Below are 26,768 nucleotides of genomic sequence, written 5' to 3' on the forward strand. Positions count from 1 at the left end.
TCCCTTTGGGTAACATAATCGGTTGGGGGCCCACTCAGACTTGCTCGCCCCCCCCTAGGCTGAACCCCTAGCTACGCCCCTGATGTATAGATAACCTTTAGGCCATGTTCACACAATGTATTTTTTATGATAAGAACGTCCGTTTTTGTCATAGAAAAATGTGTTGCAATGAAGTTGATGCAAACAACGGCTGTGCTCACACGATGTATTGAACAAAGGCTGCTGCGCAACAACGGCCGTTCGTACACTGTGTGAACACAGCCTTAAAGTTCACCTGCTGCCACCACTCCATACAGGATCTAATAAGACTTTCTACAAAAACTATTACAGACGTGCCATGTGGATTTGTAATTTTTTAATAATTATTTGGAGATTTAGAAGCACAGCAAGGAAACAGTGTATCATCGGCAAACTGGCTCCACAACACCCGAACTGAAAGGCAGCAACGGGACAAGGCAGAGACGCCTTCTCAGAGTGAAACACATCATTGGGATCCCCAAATAACACTTACTGTTTAAATAGTACGGAGTTTTGTTTAAGATGCAGTGAGGATTATGTTCCTATAAATCCTGTGACTTTTCCGATAATAGCACCACATACATAAGAGCTACTTTTTACACCTCCTTAAAAGGGGTATTGTCCTCTGGGCTTGTCACCACCACCAATCCTGAGAACCGGGATGCAAGTGCCCAGCGATGAGAAAATACCCCCCTTACACTTACAGATATAACTGGCTACAGTCTGAGTCGGATGACCACAATATATTGTTCTTTCCCCCATTCAAAAACAGCCCTCGAATATAGCATGACATGGCGTGACTGTATCAGGCAAGACGTCTCGTACGAGAAGAAAGAAAATACAATCTCCTGGAAAAATAACGCTATAACAGGGTGCATTTAAGAAAATAGGAAAACTTACTGTACAGACCTGTCCCTACTGCACATTTTAAATCTCCAGCAAGAAAGAGAGAGAGAGAGATGACAGGACCAAAGTCACCTGGGATATTATAACCACACAGCAATAAGCAGCCATTTCTATAATCCTCTCTCTGACAAAGAAGCCGACTGTGTACTGCGGTGACTTCCACAGCCGACCTCTCCAGCAGAGAGATGGACCCACAAACGTATAGGCAGTGTCCTGGTCTGCATGGACAACAATTTGAAAACCAAGCTGGGGGTCTCAGCACTGTTAGCGCTAATGGGTTTACTGTCCCCTCCTAGCAGGCAGGATCTCCAAGGGTTCTGGATGGAAAGAGGCCGATACAATGGTGGTGTGTGTGGTCGAGTCTGTAAACAAGCCAGGGGCAGTTGTAAGCCGCCTGGTGCCTCCTCCATGCTTTCGGCTTCATTAGTGGCGACTGGAGACCAGACCTTTAACTTTTGACATCTTCTTAGTGGGCTGTCGCTGCTCAGCAAGAGGGGGTCCTTCCCGCTCTGCGAGGTGCTGGTCAGTGTCCTGAGCGGTGGAGGAAGCTGTGGCTTTCAGAGTTTTTTTTATATTTGTCACCTGGAAAACAAAAAGGACAAGATGAAGAAAAACTTTGCTTATGTACATCGAGTACCCAGCAATGATGATGTGCACTTGGTAGCACGTACGTGTAGAATCCTGGTTTAGATGAAAAGAAAACAAAAAAGAACATTTGTGTATTATATGTACATTTCCACTGAACCAGTGAGTAAATTTATGCTTCATTTTTATCCTACTTATCGTGTGTATGCTTAAAGGGGAACTATCAGCAGGTGAGACACGCTATAAGAGACACGCTATAAGAGACGCTATAAGAGACACACTATAAGAGACACGGTATAAGAGACACGGTATAAGAGACACGGTATAAGAGACACGGTATAAGAGACGCGCTATAAGAGACGCGCTATAAGAGACACGCTATAAGAGACACGCTATAAGAGACACGCTATAAGAGACACGCTATAAGAGACACGCTATAAGAGACACGCTATAAGAGACACGCTATAAGGGACACACTATAAGGGACGTACTATAAGAGACATACTATAAGAGACACGCTATAAGAGACATACCTTCCTCCTCAGCATCTCCTGTTCAATAGGGACATATCTGGTTAAGCTTTGTCTAAACTGCTGATATTTCCCCTTTAAGCCTAGATTCACACACTGTAAAATAAAGCTAAATACAGCCGTAATTTTGAGTGAAAATAAAAACAGATGAATAAAAACTGATGCATTTTGGAAGAGTAAATGGTAAATAATAAGCATTTTCATTATTTGGATTCATTCCTCGTGAATTACGGGTGTTATTCTATACAGTGTGTGCACCGCCATCCAATTTCCCATTTACTTCAATTGAGGGCATTAATATGGCTGTATGTTTAAGTCAATATTACCCCTGTACTTTGGTTTTATTTTATAGTGTGTGAACATAGGCTAAATATATCCAAACGGATCCACTAGTCAGATGAAATGTGACGCTTTGGTCTCCATCTGGCTGGAATATGTCAGAATACCACAAAATACACTGTGCAATATCAAGACAAAATAAATAAAAAAAAAAAAAAAAAAAGCTACCCATTAACCCCTTTCAGCACCACGCTGTCGCGATTCGGCGTCGTAAGGAGGTATAGAAAAAAGTTTTTTTGTTTTTTTTTTAAAAATGTATCTTGTAATAAAAGGTAAAGTCACCCCCTTTTCCTATTTTCCAAATAAAAAAATATAAACAAAAAAAAAAGAAATAATAATAATAAACTATTTGGTATCGCCACATGCAGAATTGCCTAAACTATTAAGTTATGGCATTCCTGGTCTCATATGGTGATCGGCATAAGCTCAAGAAATATGCAAAAGTACAAAATTGTGGATTTTTTACCATATCACATCCCAGAAAAAAATTTGAACAAAAAATTATCAAAAAGTCACTTATACACAAGTGTGGCATCAAAAACTACAGATCATGGCGCATAAAAAAAAATGACACTTAACATAGCCCTATAGACCAAAAATTAAAAGTGTTATAAGGTTTAGAATAGAGCAATCTGAAACACCTTTAAAAAAAAAAAAAAGAAAGAAAGAAAAAAAAAAAAGTTATATAAATTGCCTATCATTGTAATCAGACTGACTTCAGGAACATAGATAACCAACGTGTCACATTTAACCCATGGTCAACAGTATAAACACAAAACCCACCTAAAATTGAAAATTTACTTTTTTTTTTCCTTTCAATTTCACCTCCCAAATATTTTTGCCCCATTTCGCAGCATATTTTTTGTTGTTGCATAAAACGGATGGAAAAAAAAAAAAAAAAACAAGCAAAAACGCAGTATGAACCCAGCCTATATTTTATCATGGGTTGTCACCGCAATAAATTCAATAATGGTGGTAATATCACATGTGGATAACTAACGCCCTCTGCTGGCCTCATGCAGAAACATCACATCACTACAGTCTATGGGTACGGAACTTTCTATCTGTTACGTAAATATGATTGAAAAGTACTCCAGAGACTTCTTGGACATGATACTACGATATAAGCAGTTTCTTATTTATAACAGCTGCTTGAGTAGGCAGAGACACTACCTCCATAAGGCCCATAGAATCACAAACATAGCAGATAGATATAAGTCTCTCAAACTAAGTTTCCTCTAATACAGGGGTGTCAAACTCAGGCCCTCCAGCTGTTGCAAAACTACAATTCCCATCATGCCTGGACAGCCAAAGCTACCCAGACATGATGGGAGTTGTAGTTTTGCAACAGCTGGAGGGCCTGAGTTTGACACCCCTGCTCTAATATATTACTGTATACAAACAATGCATGTATGCCTGTAAGTAACAATCTCACATTTCAATGTTTAAAGTTAAAAAATAATATAATAAATATATATATATATAATATATATATATATATATATATATATATATATATATATATATATATATATATATATATATATAATATATATATATATATATATATATATATATATATATATATATATATATATATATATATATATATATATATATATATATATATAATTATTATTATTATTATTATTATTATTATTCCTACCGCTGGAAAAAAAAAACAAACAAACATAAAAAAGATAAAATACACAGCAGTCTCCAGAATCAGGCCAGGTTCACACCAGGTTTTTGCAGTTTCCTGTTTTGTTTTTTTTATCCCTCATTTTTATAATTGAGGTCAATAGAAAAATGGGTCAAAATGGATGCACTTCAGCTTTTTTTTTTTTTTTTTTTTTTTTTTGAGACAGATAGAAAAAAAAAACACTGCAAAAATGCAGTGTGAACTGAGCCTACATGATATTTCCTTACCCATCTAATGAACGGCAGAGTATACTTACTTCTGTCTCTATTTGCTGCTGTGTACGGATGTGGTTCTCCTTGTACTGGTTTGCCCTCAGCACTTGCTGTTCGATTCCCATTAAAACTGCTTCACAACCATCACACCTGGAACAACAAGATTTTTAAGATGTCATGGGCAAGTACTAAAGTAATACAAAGAAAATGATATAGATTTTTAAAATCATATTGTAGTTTAGGTCTAACAGTCATAATGATGATAAAAAGAACTTTTGTCATGTCACAGGGACATGGGACTTCCATGGTGTCAACCAAAACTCCTGCATAGCTCTCCGAGCTCCCTGATGTCCTGCTAGCTTCAGCCCACCCCCCGCAATGCCTGAAGTCACGTCAAAAAATTAAAAAAAATCCTACAAGGCCTGCACGGACATCGCAAACAATGTTTGTGTAGCCCTTGCTGCCTGATTATAGGGCACAGTATGGGCTCAGTAAGCAAAAAAGTAATTGGGCTGTGTAACAGAGCCCTACGTTACAAAATCACACCCAAACTGGAGACATACTGTTTCTGGAAGAAAAAAGCCGTGTTTTTCTAAACCTGGATAACCCCTTTAATGCTCATGTTAAAATGTAAGTTCTATCTGAAAGCATTTATAATCTATTTTTAACTTGTGAGCGATGGAAATACTCAAGCACAGGACTTGTCTGTTTCTGTCCAGTGTGCAAGATTTTCCACTTCTAGTCCCATTCTGTGGTCATGTGACCCACACAGCTGGGTTCAGACCTCCACGATCCAACATTCATCACCTATCCAGGTAGATGTGATAAGCTTTTGAGACACCTTAGTGACCAATGTTTGTCACTATACGGCCATGTGCACACTATGTATATCACCGGCCGTTCTACGATCCGGCCAGATCACAGAATGGCCGGTGTTACTGAAGATCATCCCGGCCGGTACTGCAGTTCAATGAATAGTGGTCGCCGAAAACCGACAAGTCAGTTTGCTGTGCGGCCGGATAGAATCCTGGCCGCAGAGTATAGATGTGTATACTCTATTTCATTCATTCATAGACAACATATGGTTTGTATAAATCATGGCCGTTGTTGCAGATTGCAACAACGGCCGTGATTTATACAAAACATACTTTGTGTGAACGTGGCCCAAGAGTCTAAGAGCAGAGATACAATAGTGATGGCCTGAACACTTCTTGCTTCCGCCTTCTCCATACTAAAGTATAGCCAACTTGCAAAGAATGTGGTCAAGAATGGCAACTTTCTATAAGATTGATTCTGTATAAGACGGCAGTTTTCAAACGCCTGTGTTAAAGCCGGCAAGAGAAGAGCTTGGTGACCTGAAACAAAGATTTACTGGTTCTTGAAATGAAGCGATCTAGAAATAATGTGATCCACAACTCAGCTTCCAATATCTTAAGATGCCCATACACCTAATACTGACGGGATGCAGACAATACAAAGTGTATAGCAGCAGGAATTTTGCAGCCCAGCCCTGCTGTTCTTTGAGGGATAAGCCAGAGCTGTCTGACTGCAGCTTAGCCCCTTCCCATTATAGAGAACACATGAACATTTGGCCATGCAGAAAGTGCATATGTATAGACTAGTCCCCTTACCATTCCTGGAGGGTTTTCACAATGCTACTTATGTCTTTCTTGGGAATGTCCCGTCCAATGCAAAAATCAACTTCTAATACGTGATTACGCTGATCCAGTTTGCCCTGAATAATGTCTGTGTAAACGGCTTCTATGATTAGATCCTCCAACTCCCGGAGGTTTCTCATGTCTAAATCTTTCAGCAGCACAGAGTACGGAATGCACTGGCAGGTTAAAAAGATAAAAATAGTATTAATATCAATTAAGAGCAAACAAAAAAAGCAAATAATGACAGTAACATTACTCTAAGGGTACAAACACACACACCGTATACGCAGCAGATACGCAGCAAATACGCAGCAGATTTCATGGTGCAGATTTGATGCTGTGTTCAGTTATTTAGATCTAATCTGTTGCGTATTTGCTGCGTATCGCAGCAGTAAATACGCTGCGTATATGGTGTGTGTGTGTTTATACCGTAAAGCAAAGATGAAACCTGAGCGACAAAGTCACACAGCCTGCACCACTCACACAGCCTGCACAAATCCCATTACCAGCCAAGCATGTGTTCCCTAAGAGCGGGCTTAATGATCACACCAAACAGAAGGCAAGTGCACCCCATCCATATTACCTTCATCCTGGATGCAAGGCTCACAATTGTCAGGTGTTTCAATTTGTTTTTCTGTACAGCTGAAAGTTCTGGCAAACTGTCCTTTAATGCTAAGGGAGGAAAAAAACTAATTTAGACAAGGTACGGTATCATGATTAAGGTAATGCACTATACTTAAAGGATTATGCTAGCACCAATGCAGAAATTCATATGCTGTTGGGTCTGTTCAAAAATATAAAAACCACTGGCCTAGATTAATCAAACTATAAGGGTGCGTTCACACGTACAGGATCCGCAGCAGATGTGATGGTGCAGATTTAAAGTTGCAGATTCAAAGCAAATCTGCAGCATCACATTTTCAGTAAAACTCCAAAACTAATGACTGAAAATCATTTCAGACTTTCAGTTTTTTTTTTTTTAAACTTCAACACCTTCAGTTACTACAACATAGAGTAAGATTTAACTTACCAACATAATCTGGATAGGTTCCATAAGCGAACAAGTTTAGGAGTTGTAGGTAGCCAGAATGTGGGCTATCTGCGAGCTGTACAAAGAAACACAGATACCGGGGGTGAGTGAACTGAAAATGTATTTACTGGCACATACAAAAGAAATGACAATATCAGCTCAGCATTCTGTAACTGCATTTACGTACAGCCCATCTGTACCTGCAGGTTCTGTACAATAGCGTGCCCACCACTCCATAATAATACAGTATATATGGTGGTGGTATGGTTTGCAGATTATGTTCACACACTGTATAGCCAACGGCCATTGTTGCATTAAAAATGTAAATGTTGCATTGACGTCAATTATCTCCACGGCCGTTGTCCAATACATTGTGTGAACAGCAGCCGTTGTTTGCAATGACTTCAATGCAACCTATTTTACTATGTAAAGAAAGGCCATTGTTTTAATTGAAAACAATGGATGTTTTTTTCATAAAATGTTGTGTGAACATAGCCTATATATGAATCTATCCTAATAGGCCACTATAGGGTATACAGGTGCTGACACTTCATAAAGCCCCTCTTACCTCTTGTACTGTGGGTAAATCTAGAAGTTCTCCAAATACGTAAACTCCTGGAGCTTCTAATACTTGGTTGATGAGGGCTGGAAGAGCTGAACCTTTCGTTCCCTTGGCTAGTAAGATGAATTGCTCCAGGAGACTACTGGAAGGCTTCTGTTCTCCTGCCATACTACAACTAGAGATCTGAGACCTGTAAAGAAAACGACACGTTATAAGACACAATGGGGGGGGGATATACTATGGCTTGTGTTACCGTTCTCTGAATAACAAAAGTCCTGCCACTTCTTTAAAGTTTGCTGGGGCTTAATGGGAAAGTGTGGGGCCTCCAGCAGCCCAGCACATTTACTATATTGTAATGTGTACCTCCAGTGGGGGGAATTCTGTGCTGTGCCAAGATCCATTTTGAATATAAACCCAGCAAAGGTTTCTGGGTGCCTGTTCTCCCTGTCACAGAGCCCATCGTCATCTTTATCAAGTGCATTGTCAGTGCTGGCCTGAGGCAGACAGAGAGCACATCAGCCATGAGCCCCCTCCCCCATGGTGCTGTCCATCATTGAATAAAGAACCATTTTGAGCTGAATACAAGCAATGAAGGTCAACACCAAAGGTAATTTTGAAAATATTTAATTAAGAGGAACACCACCGAGCCAGAACAGACAGGGGTGACCTTTCCCCTTCAAAGTGTCACGGTTTAATTTTTTTTTTTTTACAGAAATCAATAGTCCAGGCGATTTTAAGAGACTTTGTAATTGGGTTTATTAGCCGAAAAAAGCAATTTTATCATGAAAAAGCAGTTTGAAGCTCTCCCCCCTGTCTTCATGATTCTCTTATGGAGAGGAGAGGGGCGGAGGGAGATGAGGCACCAAAACAGGACAACAAAGAGTTAATTTACAGCTACATCACTGGGCTATCTCCTCGGACGTCAGCACTGACCTCTCTGACCTCTGAATACCGGCTTTCACACAGGTCCCGCTGTGTAATCCTTTGTTCTCTGCTGAAGACTAATCTCCCTCCTCCCCCTCCCCCCTCTCCATAGGTTACACAGGGCCCGACTGATGTAAAAGAGTCAAGATTTTCTGATAATGAGCAGTGAAGGAGAGAGAGGGGGGGGGGAGCCTAGGGAAAATCTTTTTGAATGCAGATAATGGCAGATTTACCTAATAAACCCAATTACAAAGTTTATTAAAACTGCCTGTACTATTGATTTCTGCAAAAAAATTAAAAATAAAAATTTTTAAACAACAGTGACACTGTAAGGCTATGTTCCCACACAGTATTTTTGCTCAGTATTTTGCAACCAAAACCAGGAGTGGATTGAAAACACAGAAAGGCTCTGTTCTCACACTGCTGAAATTTAGAGGATGGACGTTATGTAATGGCAAATAATGGCCGTTATTTTAAAACATTACATAGCGGCCATCTAGTAAATTTCAGCAGTGTGTGAACATAGCACATAGCTTAAAGGATAACTAACAGCAAAGGCATATTACATGGGGCGATTATTGGCTGAACGGGTCAATGTTGCGCTGCACAACAGACCCAATGATCAGCCTACAGACACTTGTTTATGGGCTGTTCTGACATATTATGCAGGGCTACTAGTTGGCCACACATTTTCTTGTATAAATTCGGTACGTGCTGCCGGCAATAATGGAAGTAATGGTCCAGTCATTGTTCATGCAGCTTGTCCCTATTCTTTGCAGGACTATTTTCACTTCGTAACACCTTTAAATGTACCATAAAATATACTGCCAAACCAAAAATTATAAGACCCTGCATCAGTACAAACAGGCCAGATACGGGGGCCTCGCCTAGGCCACAGAAATTTGGTGGCACCCCATGACTGCATCCAACTACTTTAAGAGGTATTCCACCCCAAATCATTACTGCAGTCTTAGGCTATGTTCACACACCATAAAGACAACAGCTGTTATTTGGCGCTCAAAAACAACAGACATTGTATTAGGTGTCAAACAACGGCTATTCCTGCATTGAAATCAATTCACGACAGTCGGAAACGGACATGTCAATTATTTCAATGGATGTTGTTCAATACCTTGTGTTAAGAATGTCCGTTGTTTGCTTGACTTCAATGCAACACATTTCCCTAAGAACGGACGTTGTTTTATTTTAAAACAATGGCCCTTTTTGTCATAAAATATACTTTGTGTGAAGAACTTGCAACCGGCCCCAATAACGGCTGCTGCAGCATTCAGCTGCTTTGAAAGGTAATTTACCCCACTCTGTCTCGCTCCTGCTCTGGTCCCCCCTCCCATCTGAGACGTGGATCACCTGTCCTCCGTCTCTGCAGTGGGCTGGGTTAGTGCTTACAAAACGGCCCAATACAGAGAAAGGGGACACGTGATCCATCACATCTCCTCACTGTTCTGCAGCAACTTGCCCCCGGTGTAGACAGCTCGTGGCGGCGTCCCGTGGTTGAGGCTGTAGCTGGGGGTCCTCAGGTCAGGTAAGACCCCAAGGAGCACTGCAGCACGGCTAGGGGTATTGCCCCGCTCCCATAGCGCCAATCTGTAACTGGCCAGCCTGCCCCTTTCTAATGATAATAAAAGAAGCAGGCTGGCTGGGGGCGGCGCTGGATGAGTACTATGTGGGCGGGCAGTGCTCCTAATGGTCTCAACGGACTGTGGAGTGTTCATTATCAGGAAATCTTGACTCTTTTACATCCGTCATGCCCTGTCTGTTCTATGGAGAGGGGAGGGGGGAGGAGGGAGATTTGTCGCCAGCAGAGAATAAAGGATTACACTGTGGGAGCTCTATTCAGAAGTCAGAGAGGTCAGTGCTGACCTCAATGAAGATAGCCCGGTGATGTAGCTGTAAATTAACTTTGTTGTCCTGTTTTGGTGCCTCATCTCCCTCCACCCCTCCCCTCTCCATAGAAAACCATGAAGACAGGGGGGAGAGCTTCAAACTGCTTTCTCATGATAAAAATGCATTTTTAACAAACCCAATTAAGTTTCTTAAAATTGCCTGTACTATTGATTTCTGCAAAAAAAAACTAATAAATAAAAATAAACCACAGTGACACTTTAACAGCCAGGATTGGATTTATATCCAATTTTGTATGTTACTCAGGGGTGACCGCAGGGTCATCAAGGGTCATCCGCTGGTAGTGGCGTTCTCATTTACCAGTTATTATATATTTTGTATCCTTAAATTTTATGCAGTTTCCCATTGACCTTCTACCAATTGTAAAGATGCTGTCAGCAAAAAAGAACATTCTTGTTAAAATCCAATGTCTAAAACCCCCAAACATACTGTACAAGGTCTGCTGCAGTTGTATCCTGTCCAGGCAACGTCATCAAAGCTGCCAGATCTCCAACATGGAGGAGAAAACTACTCTGATAAAACGTTTGCCTCTATGGTCTATGTGCAGTTCCACCAAACCCGGAACCCTGGAAGAAACCGAAAGGGCAAATCCCATGGATGGGATGGAACCTGGCTGCATTCTGCTTGGTTCTATCACCGACCAGCCAGTATATTTCTGCTAGTGAGTACAATAAAAGTCTATTATTTTTCACGCTGTCCGGCTGCGCTCGCTGTCCGTAGTCTCCAGGAGAGGAAGGATCCGGAATTTCCTGGAATAGTCTTCTTGGAGAATGACAAGGTTCAGCAACACATCTGTCAGCACGGGGAGCAGCAGTCATTTGGCAACTATCCCGAGGAGCTTAAAGTGACGGTCCCTGAAGATGTTCGGTATTTGGAGGAATCGTACACAGACATTATTCTGGGAGTCGACAAGTTTATTATAATGTTCTTTTCTGGCCTCTTCTAATCCCCACCTGCTCCTATGTTCTGTGTGTCCCTTTCATTGCTATACAGAAACACAGATCTTAAACAATGGTGAGGGACAGAAAGATCATTTTAAAGGGGTAGTTCACAAAAAAAAAAATCTTTAAAACCAACTGATGCCATAAAGATTTGTAATTTACTTCTATTAAAAAATCTTGAGTCTTCCAGTACTTATCAGCTGCTGTATGTCCTGAAGGAAGTTGTGTATTCTCTCTAGTCTGACAGTGCTTTCTGCTGCCACCTCTGTCCATGTCAGGAACTGTCCAGAGCAGCAGCAAATCCCTACAGAAAACCTCTCCTGCTCTCCAGATGGGAAAGAATACACCACTTCCTGCAGGACGTACAGCAGCTGATAAGTACTGGAAGACTTGAGATTTTTGAATAGAAGTAAATTACAGATCTCTGGCACTTTGTGGCACCAGTTGATTTAAAAGAAAAAGTAAATGTACAATCAGATACATTGCTCTTCTTTTTTACCTTAATTGATCGGCCACGGCAGTGACACAATCCTTTTTTATGAAACACCCGCACTCGGCACTGGTCTTTCCCAGGGCCCAAAGCACTGGGGCCAGGCCTGCCGCCGCCGCCACCACCAGCCCCAGTGTGACAAGTGGAGCAGCATCACAGAGGGGAGGGGGGTTTCATCACACACCACAACAGATCTTACAGCGACTTATCAAGACTCCGGATTAGTAAATGTAGCAGCAGTATAGCCCGGTCATCTATAGCAGTGATTTTCAACCAGTGTGCCGTGACACATGGTCGGGTGTGCCACCGGGAAAGTTCCCCAAACTATGGTGCCCCTGTGTTTTGTTCCCACGCAATGTGCAGCGATCAGTGGCGGATTATAATGTGGGCAGTTGCGTGGTGCGCTGCGGCGGGCCGTGATGCACACATCCAATCAACGTGTGTGCTACGGCCCGCCGCAGCGCACCATGCTCCCGGTCTGGGCCCTACGGGCGGCCAGTAGGTGAGGCGGACAGCAGCGGCGACCATCTCGGAGGCGGTGAGGAGGAAGGGGGGGTGGGGGAGAGAAAAAGCAGAGAGAAGTATGGTGGAGAGAAGCACAGGGGGGAGAAGTATGGTGGAGAGAAGCACAGGGGGGAGAAGTATGGTGGAGAGAAGCACAGGGGGGAGAAGTATGGTGGAGAGAAGCACAGGGGGGAGAAGTATGGTGGAGAGAAGCACAGGGGGGAGAAGTATGGTGGAGAGAAGCACAGGGGGGAGAAGTATGGTGGAGAGAAGCACAGGGGGGAGAAGAAAACAGGCCCAGGTTTCACACTGAGTATAAATACATTTAGAATCTATATTATTAACTATATGTATAATATATACTGTTTTAGTGTCATTTTGTGCCATTTTGGTTGGTGGTGTGTCCCAGGAATTTTTAAGTATAAAAAGTGTGCCGCGGCTCAAAAAAGGTTGAATATCACTGATCTATAGTATAGTGGTCATACAGTATAGCCTGGTTATATATAGTATAGTGGTCATACATAGTACAGTGATCATACAGTATAGCCTGGTTATATATAGTACAGTGATCATACAGTATAGCCTGGTCATTCATAGTATAGTGGTCATACAATATAGTCTGGTCATACATAGTACAGTGATCATACAGTATAGCCTGGTCATACAGTATAGTGGTCATACATAGTACAGTGATCATACAGTATAGTGGTCATACATAGTACAGTGATCATACAGTATAGCCTGGTCATACAGTATAGTAGTCATACATAGTACAGTAATCATACAGTATAGCCCGGTCATACAGTATAGCCCGGTCATACAGAGTATAGCGGGGTCATACAGTATAGCCCGGTCATACAGTATAGCCCGGTCATACAGAGTATAGCGGGGTCATACAGTATAGCCTGGTCATGCAATTAGCATGACTAGAAGAAAAAAAAAAAAAACATTGCAGTCTGGGGCTGACACTATGGTAAGTGCCCAGGAGGCGGGCTCTTCTTCTAAGGTGTCCCTGACCCTTCCTCTCAGTTATGATTGGCAGCTTATCATGTTCTCCTGATTGGACGCCAAAACTGTCACTCAGAGCTGAAAGGAGGAAGGAATACAGCGGGCTCTGGTCACCTGACATGGGGGCCCGCCCCCTGGACACTTGGACCTCCTTACCCCCCGTCTCCTGACCTCTGTATAACAGTGAGCGGCTACAGGAGCTCAGAGACTGCTGACAGATCCCCCGGTCCCGGAGCTCTCCCTTCCGGTGGGGTGTGCTGCTCTCTATCACATCCCCCTCTCTACTACACTGAGTACAGGCAGCTGTCCCGGGCACACACCGCTCACTGCACCGTGTGTGGGGGCGGCCGGCGCACACCGCTCACCACCGGGAGGCCCGCTCTCCGTGCTCAGGCCCGGCACCTCTCATCCAGTCACCCCCCGGGCCCGGCCCACTCCCCCGGCCGCGGTGTAGCTCTCTCCCGGGCCTCGGCAACCCCACACCCCACGTTGCTCTTCCTAATCCCGGCGCCCGTCCCTCTGACTCCCGCTACCTTATGGCTTCGCTGCTTTGGTCAGGACACACTCTATCCGGCTCTACCGTGTGGTTGTCAGGCAGCCATGACAGCGCCGGGTCCGCTCTGATCACCTTCCGCCGGAAACAAAATGCCGGCACTCTGGTGCCGCCCGGAACCTGTTCCCGGTCACATCGCTCCTGTATACTGCGGGCGCTCCTGTATACGGGGGGACGTCTATGGGGTTATAGGTGGATTCACATAGGAGGGAACACATGTACATAAATAATGGTATAACCGGGACCACAGGCGGGGGAGAGGGACTATCACATAGTATTGCACTACAACTCCCATCATGCCACGAGCTAAAGCTTTGATGTCCGGGCATGATGGGAATTGTAGTTTTGCAACAGCTGGAGGGCCGAAGGTGTGACACCTCTGAAAGGTTTTCATTGCACTTTTTGGCTTGTGCTTTTTACTTAAAGGGGAACTCTGGAGATTTTTTTTTTTTTAATACGCTGCTTTAAAGAGGTTTTCCAGAGCAAAATAAACTTTTCCTCTATCCACAAAAACATTTTTTTTTAATTAACCCCTTCAGGACCAGACTAATTTTCGTTTTTGCTTTTTCGTTTTTTCCTTCTTGTGCTTAAAGGAGAAGTCCTGTGAAACTTTTTATTAAAGTACTGTATTGCCCCCCAAAAGTTATACAAATAAATAATATACACTTATTATGGGAAATGCTTATAAAGTGCTTTTTTCCCTGCACTCACTACTGCATCAAGGCATCACCATGTTATCCAGGAAGTGACATCACCATGTTATCCAGGAAGTGACATCGCCATGTTATCCAGGAAGTGACATCACCATGTTATCCAAGAAGTGACATCACCATGTTATCCAAGAAGTGACATCACCATGTTATCCAGGAAGTGACATCACCATGTTATCCAAGAAGTGACATCACCATGTTATCCAAGAAGTGACATCACCATGTTATCCAGGAAGTGACATCACCATGTTATCCAAGAAGTGACATCACCATGTTATCCAAGAAGTGACATCACCATGTTATCCAGGAAGTGAAGCCTTGATGCAGTAGTAAGTGCAGGGAAAAAACACTTTATAAGCATTTCCCATAATAAGTGTATATTGGTGATTTGTATAACTTTTGAGGGACAATACAATACTTTAATAAAAATGTTTGCCGGACTTCTCCTTTAAAAGGCCATAGCACTTGCATTTTTACACCTACAGACCCACATGAGCCCTTATTTTTTGCGGCACTTATTGTACTTTGCAATGACAGGCTAAATTTTTGCATAAAGTACAGCTGCATCTGAATACTTAATTAGCGAGCACAGCGATCGGACCGTTCCCGCTAATAGCCGCAGCCCGGGCCACATGTGGCACCCAGGACCGCGGCGGTTCAGAGCGGGGTCGCTGCGCAGCCCAGCTCTGAACGCCCCCACCGGCGTGAGGACGTACAGTTACGTCCTTGTGTGGGAAAGGGTTAAAGGGGTTGTCCAGCGAAAAACTTTTTCTTTCAAATCAACTGGTGTCAGAAAGTTATATAGATTTGTAATTTACTTCTATTAAAAATTCTCAAGTCTTCCCGTACTTATTAGCTGCTGTATGTCATGCAGGAAATGTTTTCTTTTCAGTCTGACACAGTGCTCTCTGCTGCCACCTCTGTCGGAGACAGGAACTGTGTCTCGGTTTTATATGAATCCCCATAGAAAACCTCTCCTGCTCTTGACAGTTCCTGTCTTGGCCAGAGGTGGCAGCAGAGAGCACTGTGTCAGACTGAAAAGAATACACCACCTCCTGCAGGACATACAGCAGCTAATAAGTATGAGAAGACTTGAGACTTTTTAATAGAAGTAAATTACAAACCTAAATAACTTTCTGACACCAGCTGATTTTAAAGAAAAAGGTTTTTATAAAACAAAGTAATATAACTTTATTAAGGCAATCTATTGTTTTTAAATTCTCTTCGGAGAACCCCTTTAGAGGGGTTGTTCACCAAAAAATTTTTATTTTAAATCAACTGGTGCCTGAAAGTGCCAGAGATTTGTAATTTACTTCTATTTTAAAGAGTCACTGTCGTTTTTTTTTTTTTTTTGCAGAAATCAATAGTCCAGGAGATTTTAAGAAACTTTGTAATTGGGTTTATTAGCCAAATCTGCCATTATCTGCATGTAAAAAGCCTTTTCCCAGGTCCCCCCCTCCCTCCTCTTTTCCATCCACTGCAAAAAATCTTGTTGCATGAGACGTACCCAATCTGTTCTAGGGAGAGGGGAGGGGGGAGGAGGGAGTTAGCCGACAGCAGAAAGCAGATAACAGAGGATTACAGGCATGGAGCTGGGTGACAGCTGTAATCAGAGAGGTCAGTGGTGACTGACAGCTCAGAGAGGTCAGTGGTGACTGTTAGAGGAGATAGAGGGTGAGGTATTTGTAGATTAACTCTTTGTTGACCTGTTTTGGTCTTTTATTTAGCTCTCTTCATAGGAGAACAATGAAGACAGGTGGGGAGAGCTTCAAACTGCTTTTTCATGATAAAAATGCATTTTTCGGCTAATAAACCCAATTACAAAGTTTCTTAAAATCGCCTGGACTATTGATTTCTGCAAAAAAAAAAAAAATATTTACAACAGTGACACTTTAAAATCTCAAGTCTTGCAGTACTTATCAGCTGCTGTATATCCTGCAGGAAGTGGTGTATTCTCTCCAGTCTGGAGAACAGGAGAGGATTTCTATGGGGATTTGCAGCTGCTCTGGGCAGTTCCTGACATGGACAGAGGTGGCAGCAGAGAGCACTGTGTCAGACTGGAAAGAATACACCACTTCCTGCAGGACATACAGCAGCTGAAAAGTACTTGGTGATTTTTTAATTAAGTAAATTACAACTACCCCTTTAATAAATCTGGATCAAAGCGTTAAAGGGGTACTCCAGCCCCCCCCCAAAAAAAGAATCTTTCAAATCAACTGTTTTCAAAAAGTTATATAAATTTGTAATTTACGTCTATTTAAAAATCTCAAGTCTTCCCATACTTAAAGAGGATGTACCAACCGATACATCCTCTTTAACCTGAACCCACGGATCGATCGGCGCCACAGGGAAGCTGGTGCCACGGTCCGTTTTTCGGACCGTTGCCCGATTCCCGTGCAGGCGCCGTTCGATCCAGAGGTACCGGCCGGTGCTGAAGCACTGGAAGTCGGCCGGCCCGCCCCCAGTGGGAGGGAATTCCCTCCCCTGTATGACGCGGCTCCATTCATTCTAAGCGAGCCGCGTCATACAGGGGAGATCCGTCCTTACTTCTCTCCTGCCTACAGTATGGCTACATTGGCCTGAGGAAGGTCGGAAGCAGGATCGAAACGTCGCCAGTAGCATTGCTTACCTGCATAATTACATTGTACTCTGATCTGGTTGGATTGTGACAAAATTCTTATTTCCATGTGAATAAATTTCTTTTCAAGAGCATCATAAAATTGGAAGTGCAGTGCTTTTGTCTCTATATACAGGGGAGGCTCGGCCGACCTCCAGTGCTTCAGCACTGGCCGGTACTGCTGGATCGAAAGTGCAGTGCACGGAAACCGGGCGGCGGTCCGAAAAACGGTCCTGCTCTGGACAGTTCCTGACATGGACAGAGGTGGCAGCAGAGAACACCATGTCAGACTGGAAAGAATACACAACTTCTTGCAGGACTTACAGCAGCTGATAAGTACCGGAAGACTTGAGATTTTTAAACAGAAGTAAATTACAAATTAATATAACTTTGTGAAACCAATTAATTTGAAAGAGTAAAAAAAAATCATTGCTGTAGTACCCCTTTAAGATTGTGAGTCCCAGTGGAGACAGGGACAGATTCTTTGGCTCATCATTGCAGAGCCTCCATTGGCTCGGAGGAAAATATATAAGAAAACGAAAATAGTCATGTAATGCTGGAGAAAGATGAAGATTACATGGGAGATGCTTCCTGCTCACCAGCAGATGGCAGTCAGCATAAGGGTACTATTACACGGAACCATAATCGGCCAAATCAGAACGATTCGGCCGATTATCGCTCTTTGTAATAAATACAACAATCAGCCGATGACAACGATCATCGGCTGATCGTTTATATAGGTTAGAACCTATATTTGTTGGGCGCCGAGCGCGCACCGCTACGTTTTAAGGGGTACTCCCGCGAGGGGGCATTTTTTTCCTGACACCTGAGGTGGCTGAGGGAAACGACGTCCACTCACCTCCCCGGTTTCAGCGGTGGGTCCCGGCCGCTTACTGGTGTCTGACGCGGGCCCGAGATGTGACGTCCCAGGTCCGCTCAGCCAGTCAGTGACGGAGGCGGGATCCGTTTCGAGTCCGCTCAGATGCCACCTCTGTCACTGACCTGAGACGTATCGTCTTAGGCCCGCATCAGACACCAGGAAGCGGCCGGGGACCGGAGCGCCGCGATACGGGACCTGTCCCTGGAACCGGGGAGGTGAGTGGACGTCGTTTCCCTCAGCCACCTACTTCCCGGTGTCAGGAAAAAAATGCCCCCCGCCAGAGTACCCCTTTAATAGCGGTGCACAGCCGGTTACTGACGATATACATTACCTATCCACGCTCCAGGGCTGCTCTTGCGGTCCGCTTCTCCCCGGGTCCCACGCGCTCTAGCTTCAGAGCGGCCTGTCAGCTGACAGGCCGCTCTGGAGCTAGAGCGCGTGGGACCCGGGGAGAAGCGGACCGCAGGAGCAGCCCTGGAGCATGGATAGGTAAAGTATACGGTAACGATGTCCATGCAGCCCTTGTTAAACGATTATCGGGCTGTGTAATAGGCCCAGTAAACGAGCGCTGATCTAGCAGATTGGCGCTCGTTTACAGGTATTATCGGGCCCCTATCGGCTTGTATAATACCACCCTAAGGCTCTGGTCATCTCTGGGTTGTGGTTTCCTTTACAGAGGTCACAAGGCCGGGATCCATTTCTCATCCACAAGACACCAACAGCACCCAATGGATCCCACAGGATTATATAAGAGTCCACTCATGTATAAATGGCATAAAAAGCCGTAGAAAACAACAATACTCTTGCTGTAGAAAACAAAGGAATCTGCATCGGCTCCATAAATACTCCATTTTACATCTGTAAGCCCGGCCTTTCACATAAGCCTTCTCTCACCTCTATCCCTTCTATCAACAATATCATATGAGAATACATTAAATCTGTTCTTCCTACTACTATTACACTGATCTCAGCTCCTGGCTGTCCATTAACTTATAGAATAAATCTTTAAAGGTCTTATATATACTACCAGCTCATGGATATCGATCCATATAACAAATAATCCTACATTTCTACATCCTTAGTAGACATGTTACTACCGTGTTTATCCGAAAATAAAGACATTGGGGGGAGGTTTATCAAACATGGTGTAAAGTGAGACTGGCTCAGTTGCCCCTAACAACCAATCAGATTCCACCTGTCATTCCTCACAGACTCTTTGTAAAATGAAAGATGGAATCTGATTGGTTGCTAGGGGCGACTGAGCCAGTTTCACTATACACCATGTATGATAAATCTCCCCCCAAAGTCTTATATTAATTTTTGCTCCCATAGATGTGCTAGGTCTTATTTTTACATGAAGAAGAATTCACATGTCACATACACAGCAGGGACAGAGCGTACAGTACAGCGGCTTCTGGCTACCAGGGGGAGCTCTTCACAGCACACTGGTACAGCACAGCAGGGACAGTGGACGGTATGGTGGCAGTTGACGGGATATTCTATATTCTGTATTTGTATTTATTTATTTATTTATTTATTTTGCTGTCCTGATTGTGTGGTGTGCATATTAACGAAAGTGGCAAGGGAAGTGAGCAAAGTAAGACCATGTGCACCCCCTTTGTTTGGGGGGGGGGTTTTGAAGTCTGCTAAATGGTCACTTTTAACGTACACAAAAATGTGGTCAACCACATTTTTGTGTACGCTAAAAAAAATTTTGGGAATGTTTCTCAGCAATTTTTTGGATTAAAAAAAAGCTATATTTTAAAGGCCAAACACCCTTGAAAATGCCAAAAAAATGACAGTGCACATCTTAAAGGGAACTATCAGCAGGTTATATTAATCTAAATGAGGAGTAATGTATTTCTCTTACCTTCATCCTCGGCGCTGGTGCAGTATAGTTAGTCATGTGCTTTGGTAAGACCGTTAGGAGCACTGCTCGCCCATAGGGTCGATCCAGCCCGCACCATTTATGATTATTAGAAAGGGGCCAGCCGGCCAGGGACAGATGGGCACTATGGGGGGGGGGGGAATGAAACACATGCCTAACTGCACTGGAACGACACATAGAAGGAAGGTAAGAGACATGACTCATGTGCAATGGGAACATATTGTTCCCCTATAAGGCCCCGTTCCCACTGAGGAAAGGTAGCGGAACTCCGCGACGGAATTGTCCGCCGCGGAATGCCGTTAGCCTCCCGCTCATAATGGGAGTCTATGGGAGGCGCGCGCTCCTGCCCTGTCCGCGCTGAAGAATGAACATGTTCATTCTTCAGCGCGGACAGGGCAGGAGCGCGCGCCTCCCATAGACTCCCATTATGAGCGGGAGGCTAACGGCATTCCGCGGCGGACAATTCCGTCGCGGAGTTCCGCTACCTTTCCTCAGTGGGAACGAGCCCTAAGTATGAATATAATCTAAAACAAAATTTGCTACAATGTTTTTTTTTTTTTTTTTTTTTTTTTTTTGCGATATGGGGTGGGAGGTGGTAAAGTATGCAGGCTGGCAGGATGTGTGTGTCAGGGCTGCTTTTTAGTTCCAATCCGACCCTGGTTTAAACTGATACATTATTTCAAATGTTTTAAGCATTTCTGAAACTGTTCTTTTTAAAGGGGTTGTCCGGCGCTAAAAAATTATTCACAGAATAACACACATTACAAAGTTATACAACTTTGTAATGTATGTTATGTCTGTGAATGGCCCCCTTCCCCGTGTCCCCCCCCCCCACCCGTGTACCCGGAAGTGTGGTGCGCTATACATACCTGTCACGTGCCGACCACGGTCTCCGATCCTCAGCAGTGACGTCTTCTTCGGGCGGGCGGCGGATGTTCCCGAGTGCCGGCCGCCCTCTGCAGCGTCATCCGAAGCTCAGCCGCGATTGGCTGAGCAAAACGTGGCCGCGTCATCAGCCGCTCAGCCGCGATTGGCTGAGCACAGTTATGCTCAGCCAATCGCGGCTGAGCTTCGGATGACGCTGCAGAGGGCGGCCGGCACTCGGGAAGATCCGCCGGCTGCCCGAAGAAGACGTCACTGCTGAGGATCGGAGACCGTGTTCGGCACGTGACAGGTAATGTATAGCGCACCACACTTCCGGGTACACGGGTGGGGGTGGTGGGACACGGGGAAGGGGGCCATTCACAGACATAACATACATTACAAAGTTGTATAACTTTGTAATGTGTGTTATTCTGTGAATTATTTTTTAGCGCCGGACAACCCCTTTTAAGAGATATAGATTTACTAATCCCCCTATGTGTCTGCTTTATTATGATAACCTGGTGTCCTTGGGTATGACTTACTAAGGTGGCACAGGTATGCTCAGTTCCAATGCAAACTCCAGTGTGGTTGCTGCTCGTGTGGTTTTGTAGCAACTGCGACCGGTCACTTGCTAGATGGTACTGTGTGACTCCACTGCAAGGGTGGTTGGTCGGTGGAGTAAAGCTCAGCCAGGTGGTAGGTTGTCATGACGCCAGTGCTGACTCAGCACACAGGTATAAAGGCACACCTGCTTTTAGTTTTTTTGAGGCTGGCTATACACTTTCCCCAACGGTCGGTGACCTGCTGGGTTTCTGATGGGTCTCTAGGGCTCTTATCACAGTGGTCCGGAGTGGAGATGTGACCCATCCGGCACCGTCGGTACCACCACCTACAGAAAGGGGAGATGACCCAAGGATGGTGTAGCCTGTGTGTAGGTGCTGGTGCAATAATCACTGAGTCCCAATAGAATAAATAAACCTTCCTTTTACTTAAGAATCTTCCGTGATACAAGTAAGCAGTATAATACAATCTGGACTTGACTAGATCTGCACCGAGAACTGTTGAGGTAAAAGTGAAATAGCAGTGCTGGCTTGGTTGCGTGCTGAGAAGAGTACATAGAGTGCAAAGGAGTGGAGAGGAGTAGGTCGTGAGGGTCCCAAATCAGTGTAGTACTGTGCTCTGCCAGAACTTTAGTAGAAGAGGAATACTTGTGAAGAAGACTACTTGTGCCTATGTTTCGACCTTTATTGCTATACCACCTTTTGCCCTGCAGTGTCGAGTTACCCATCCTACCAGGGTGACACAAGCCCCAGACCTTTTTACCTGAGTTGAGCAAGGTATCCAAAGATATCTGGTTTCACCTGCGCTGCGAGATACGTAGACTCTTGGCTGCTTTGCGCTATCCAGATCAGTTCCTCTGCTTTAGGATACTGTCTTGCACTTTTTAAGATGTTCACGGCATGGGTTGGGGTGATCCCTGACTTGTCCGCTCTTTAGTGTTTGGCACTGCATCTTAGAAGTTTTGCTTTGAAGAATAAAGTCTCTGTGTTTTCCATAAGCGTCTGTACACTACAGCTGGTGTGTCCTAGACGGGGAACCTGACAGAGACAGGTCCCTAGCTAACTCAACAGGGATGCCTGATCTGTGTGTCTTGCCTCTCTGAGAAACAGAAGAGAACTCACTAAGTGTGGGTCTACACTTCCTCTACAACCTCCTACAGGGTGTCTAACAGCTCCTGTAAGTGGTGTAAAAGAGAGTGCAAAGAGAAAAAAAGAGGTGGAAGAGAAGAGCAGCTCTCATTGGTGTGCAAATCACAAACAAACAATAACCCTTAGTTCACTACAGCTGTGCAACATACATATAGAAATACACATACTACTGACATCTAGTGGCAAAACTTATACATGACTTCATTACCACTTTACTTTGAGTTAAAGGCTTTTGTGAGGGGTGTTTAAACTACACCTGTGGTGGGACACCACACCAGGAAGTACTTGGAGTTGGTGCAACTCTAAGGTGTAGGTCCCCATGTCTTTATTATTTCATCCCATAAAAAACTGATTTTAAGCAAAACAGATCGATACATTTCAATTCAGGTAATCTTAAAGGGGTTGTTCATAAAAATATAATTCTGTCAAGTCAACTGGTGCCGGAAAGTGCCAGAGATTTGTAATTTACTTCTATTAAAAAAAGTCTTCCAGTACTTATCAGCTGCTGTATATCCTGAAGGAAGTAATGTACTCTTTCTAGTTTGGAGAGGAGGAGAGGTTTTCTATGGGGATTTGCTACTGCTCTGGACAGTTCCTGACATGGACAGGGGTGGCAGGAGAGAGCACTGTGTCAGACTGGAGAGAATACACCACTTCCTGACGGACATACAGCAGCTGATAAGTACTAAAAGACTGGAGATTTTTTTTTTTTATAGAAGTAAAGTACAAGTCTCCAGCACTTTCTGGCACCAGTAGATTTGAAAGAATTTTTTTTTGTGAACTTGTGACAGAATCAGCACAGAGCAGGGCAGCACATCCTGGAGGAGGGGAGTCTGATTTTAGCTCTATGAGGTCCACAGGGAGCTGCTGTCAGTAAGTGCAGTGCATACATTTATTTATACTGTACACTGAAGAATTTTACTATAAAGTGGCCAACCCCTTTAAATAAATATTAAACGGAAAGAGCACCCTTTTATTAAACATTTTTTCAAGTAGTAATGGACAGTCAGTGGTTACTGAACGGTGCCTGTCACACAGACTTAGGGTCCTATTAGATGGCCCAATCAATAATGTAAACGAGCACCAATCTGCTAGATCGGCGCTTGTTTACTGAGCCTATTACACGGCTCGATTATTGTTTAGCAACAGCTGTATTTATATATAAAATCATTAGTGATGTCCGTGCAATCCTTGCCCTAACCTGTTATACATTACCTCTCCATGCTCCCAGTCTTCTCCTGCCCTCTGTTCTCTTCCCTGGTCCTGCAGCTGCAGCTTTAGAGCGGTCTCTGAGCTGACAGGCCTCTCAGCCAATCACTGGCCGCGCTGGTCCCAGCCAGTGATTGGCTGAGCGGCCTGTCAGCTCAGAGACCGCTCTGAAGCTGCAGTCACGGGACCAGGGAGGAGAGCAGAGGGCTGGAGAAGACTGGGAGCGTGGAGACGTAATGTATATCGTCGGACGCACATCACTTTTACACATAGCTAATACATATAATGTTGCGTGGTCAGCGGCCGAGGATTTAGGGTCAAGACCTAAAGAAACGATCACGCGATAATTGTTGTCTCTATTACACGGAGCGATAACGTCCTGATTCGGCTGATTTTTGCTCCATGTAATATGGCTCTTGGGCTGGGTTCAGTGTTTTGGTATATATATATATTTTTTTGGTAAAGACACGGAAAAGATTGTGATTTTAGTTTTTCTCCACTATAGGAGCCACCGAGCACGCTCTTCTCCACAGAAGGAAACCGCTCACTTCTATATAGCATTGCAGTGGCTGCAACACTTTATATTTTACATAGTGATTGGCTATGCAGGTAGTTCCTGTCACATGACCTATCAGAGGAACAAGGACAGCACCAGGGAGGGAATGGGGGAGGTAGGTCTTGTTATAGAGCCCACCTAGCCATGTAACTTTACATTTAATTATCATACTATTATATTACTTTCGCATTATGTATTTTTATGTAACGCTTCAGCCACCATATTACCACATGGCCAAGGTTTCCTATCCTGTAGTCTGATTTTTAATCGTGTGATCACAATTTGCCTTTATGATAAAACGAGAGCGTCTAGTTTTGTCCCCTCTCGCTTCCCGTACACTCCACACTCCGTTTCTAAGGAACGTCACGTTGCTGGGTAGAGTGACGCGCATATTCTGTACTAGAACGTTTAGCTCACAACTAAAAGTGTTGTCTGTTAGGCCACGCCCATAAATGCGTCGTTCTATGTAACCCGGCTTCTGATTGGTTAATAGCGCCTTTCTCCGTGAGGTAATCTTACTGCCATTGGGTCGCCGGGTAGTTCGGTTGAAGTGACAAGGCGGGAGGAGGCGCTGTAGCCGCTTCGGTAAATCCGCTTATCTGATGCCCGAGATACCTGATAATGAATAGCGGCCTCCCAGCCGGGATTGTAGCACCTAATAGGCCGTTTCTGCTACCGTCAATGTAACGAAGCCGCCATTGTGGGTATTGAGAGTGACCGCAGACTTGTTCTGTCAGGTACTGGAGCTGCCACAGCGAAACTTACACGGGACAGGTCCCAGCTATTACCGGGAGCCAGTCAGCGGCCCACCAAGTCCCCGGCCCATAGGCTGCTGCCCACATAGCCCGTCCCTTCCCTCCTAGTGACCCTGACTGCTTCTCCTGGGGGCCACAGGGTCCTTCCCTACCTGAGGAGTCAGCTGGTGTCCTCCTTCCCTACCTGAGGAGTCAGCTGGTGTCCTCCTTCAGCCTCCTCCTCCATTGCTGACAGATTGTGGTGTCTCCTATATTGGGTTCCTGGACTTGTATTCTGCCAGAGGAGGAAAGTGACATAAAGCCTCCACAGATCCTTCAGCCATAGAAAAGACTGGAAGAAGACGCTGAACATGTCCAACAACGAGCGGGCCAAGAAGATCATGGAGGGATTCAAACTGTATCCGAACCGCGGGTGTTGTGGTAATAGAGCTGTGTGATCGGAGGGAGGTATACCGTGTATATACCGTATAACAAAACAAAGACGGCACTTAGGGCCTATTCCACCGGACGATTATCGTTAACGATAAACGATCCAAACGACCGCTATTACGAAAGACCTGAAATCGTTCACCCATTTACATGGAAAGATAATCGTTACTTATTATCGTTTTTGCGGTCGGCTTGTCGTCGCTATTGCGTTCGTCACTACTGCGAAAGACCAAACGACTTCTTATTCAATACGAACGATTTGTGAACGAGCAACGATAAAAATAGGTCCAGGTCTTATTAAACGATCAACCATTTCTCGTTCGGTCGTTAGTCATTAACTGCTATTTAAACGAACGATTATCATTTAGATTTGAACGATTTAACGATAATCTGAACGATAATCATCCGGTGGAATAGGGCCCTTAGGGCTAATGCACACGTCCATAGATTTCCATCCGTCCGGACTAGTGTATTAGCCCTAAGGGCCGTATTACACGTAGCAATCTATAGGAGGAGGTGAGTGCAGACCTGTCAGTGCTGCCGACGCTCCCGGTGCTGTCGCCGCTCCTGTAACTCGGGGTGACGGGCAGCAGACTGACGCTATCATTTTCGTTTTGATAGAACGTGTTGAAAAAGAACAATCGTCTGACATCATGCATGTTGATTGATTGTTGTTTTTTAACATGACCTATTACACCAATCGATTATTGTCCGGTAATTGGGCAACTACGACTGATAATCATTTGGTGTAATAGGGCCCTAAACTTGTGTGGTTACCAGTTGTTCTGGTGTCTTAAAGTGACTGTACCACCAGGCCGCGGCTGAAGCACTGGAGGCGGCCGACCCACCCTTAGTGGGAGGAAACCCCCGCCCCTCTATGATAGGGTTCCATTGATTCTAATGGAGTCACGTCATGGAGGGGCTGGAGTTTCTTCCCACTAAGGGTGGGTCGGCCCGCCTCCAGTGCTTCAGCCTTGGCCTGATGGTACAGTCACTTTAAGAATATTTAGGCTAGATTCACACGTAACGTGTCCGCAGCGTATTTCACGCTGCAAGTTTGCAGCGAAAATTCACCACGGATACCTCTCCTGTCAGTGTCAATGTGATTACATACAGCGGGATTGTCGTCCTACTGAGGGTATGTAAGTGCCGCCCCCTTTAACCCCCCCGCTGCCGGGAAGATACTCTACCTGCTCCACGCTCCGGCCTCATCTGAGGCTCCCAGTGGTTATCAGCAGCCAATCAGTGACTGTGGCGGTGCCGTGC

At 44.5% G+C, this 26,768-nt stretch overlaps 2 protein-coding genes across 3 annotated transcripts in view; one reads left to right on the forward strand and one right to left on the reverse strand.

Annotated features, from left to right (window-relative positions):
* Nucleotides 1-340: 340 nt before the first annotated feature.
* COPS7B (COP9 signalosome subunit 7B) lies at nt 341-13,973 on the reverse strand. The gene is made up of 7 exons (XM_069973402.1): nt 13,866-13,973; nt 7,549-7,732; nt 6,981-7,056; nt 6,534-6,622; nt 5,924-6,126; nt 4,337-4,442; nt 341-1,506 (listed from the first exon to the last, which is right to left on the reverse strand). The coding sequence occupies exons 2-7, from the start codon at nt 7,708-7,710 to the stop codon at nt 1,348-1,350; spliced, it is 795 nt and encodes a 264-aa protein (XP_069829503.1). The 5' UTR covers nt 7,711-7,732; nt 13,866-13,973; the 3' UTR covers nt 341-1,347.
* Nucleotides 13,974-19,397: 5,424 nt separating this feature from the next.
* Nucleotides 19,398-26,768, forward strand: part of PDE6D (phosphodiesterase 6D) — a 36,833-nt gene continuing 29,462 nt past the window's right edge. The window contains exon 1 of one of the 2 annotated variants that reach the window (XM_069974454.1): nt 19,398-19,566. In XM_069974454.1, the coding sequence (XP_069830555.1) occupies nt 19,463-19,566 (104 nt within the window). In that variant the 5' untranslated portion in view covers nt 19,398-19,462. Of the gene's footprint in view, nt 19,567-24,808; nt 25,471-26,768 lie in introns of those variants that run through there. The other variant, XM_069974453.1, reaches the window with a different exon arrangement.

Source organism: Dendropsophus ebraccatus, chromosome 6, assembly GCF_027789765.1.
Source record: "Dendropsophus ebraccatus isolate aDenEbr1 chromosome 6, aDenEbr1.pat, whole genome shotgun sequence".
In the NCBI taxonomy this organism is placed as follows: Eukaryota; Metazoa; Chordata; class Amphibia; order Anura; family Hylidae; genus Dendropsophus; species Dendropsophus ebraccatus.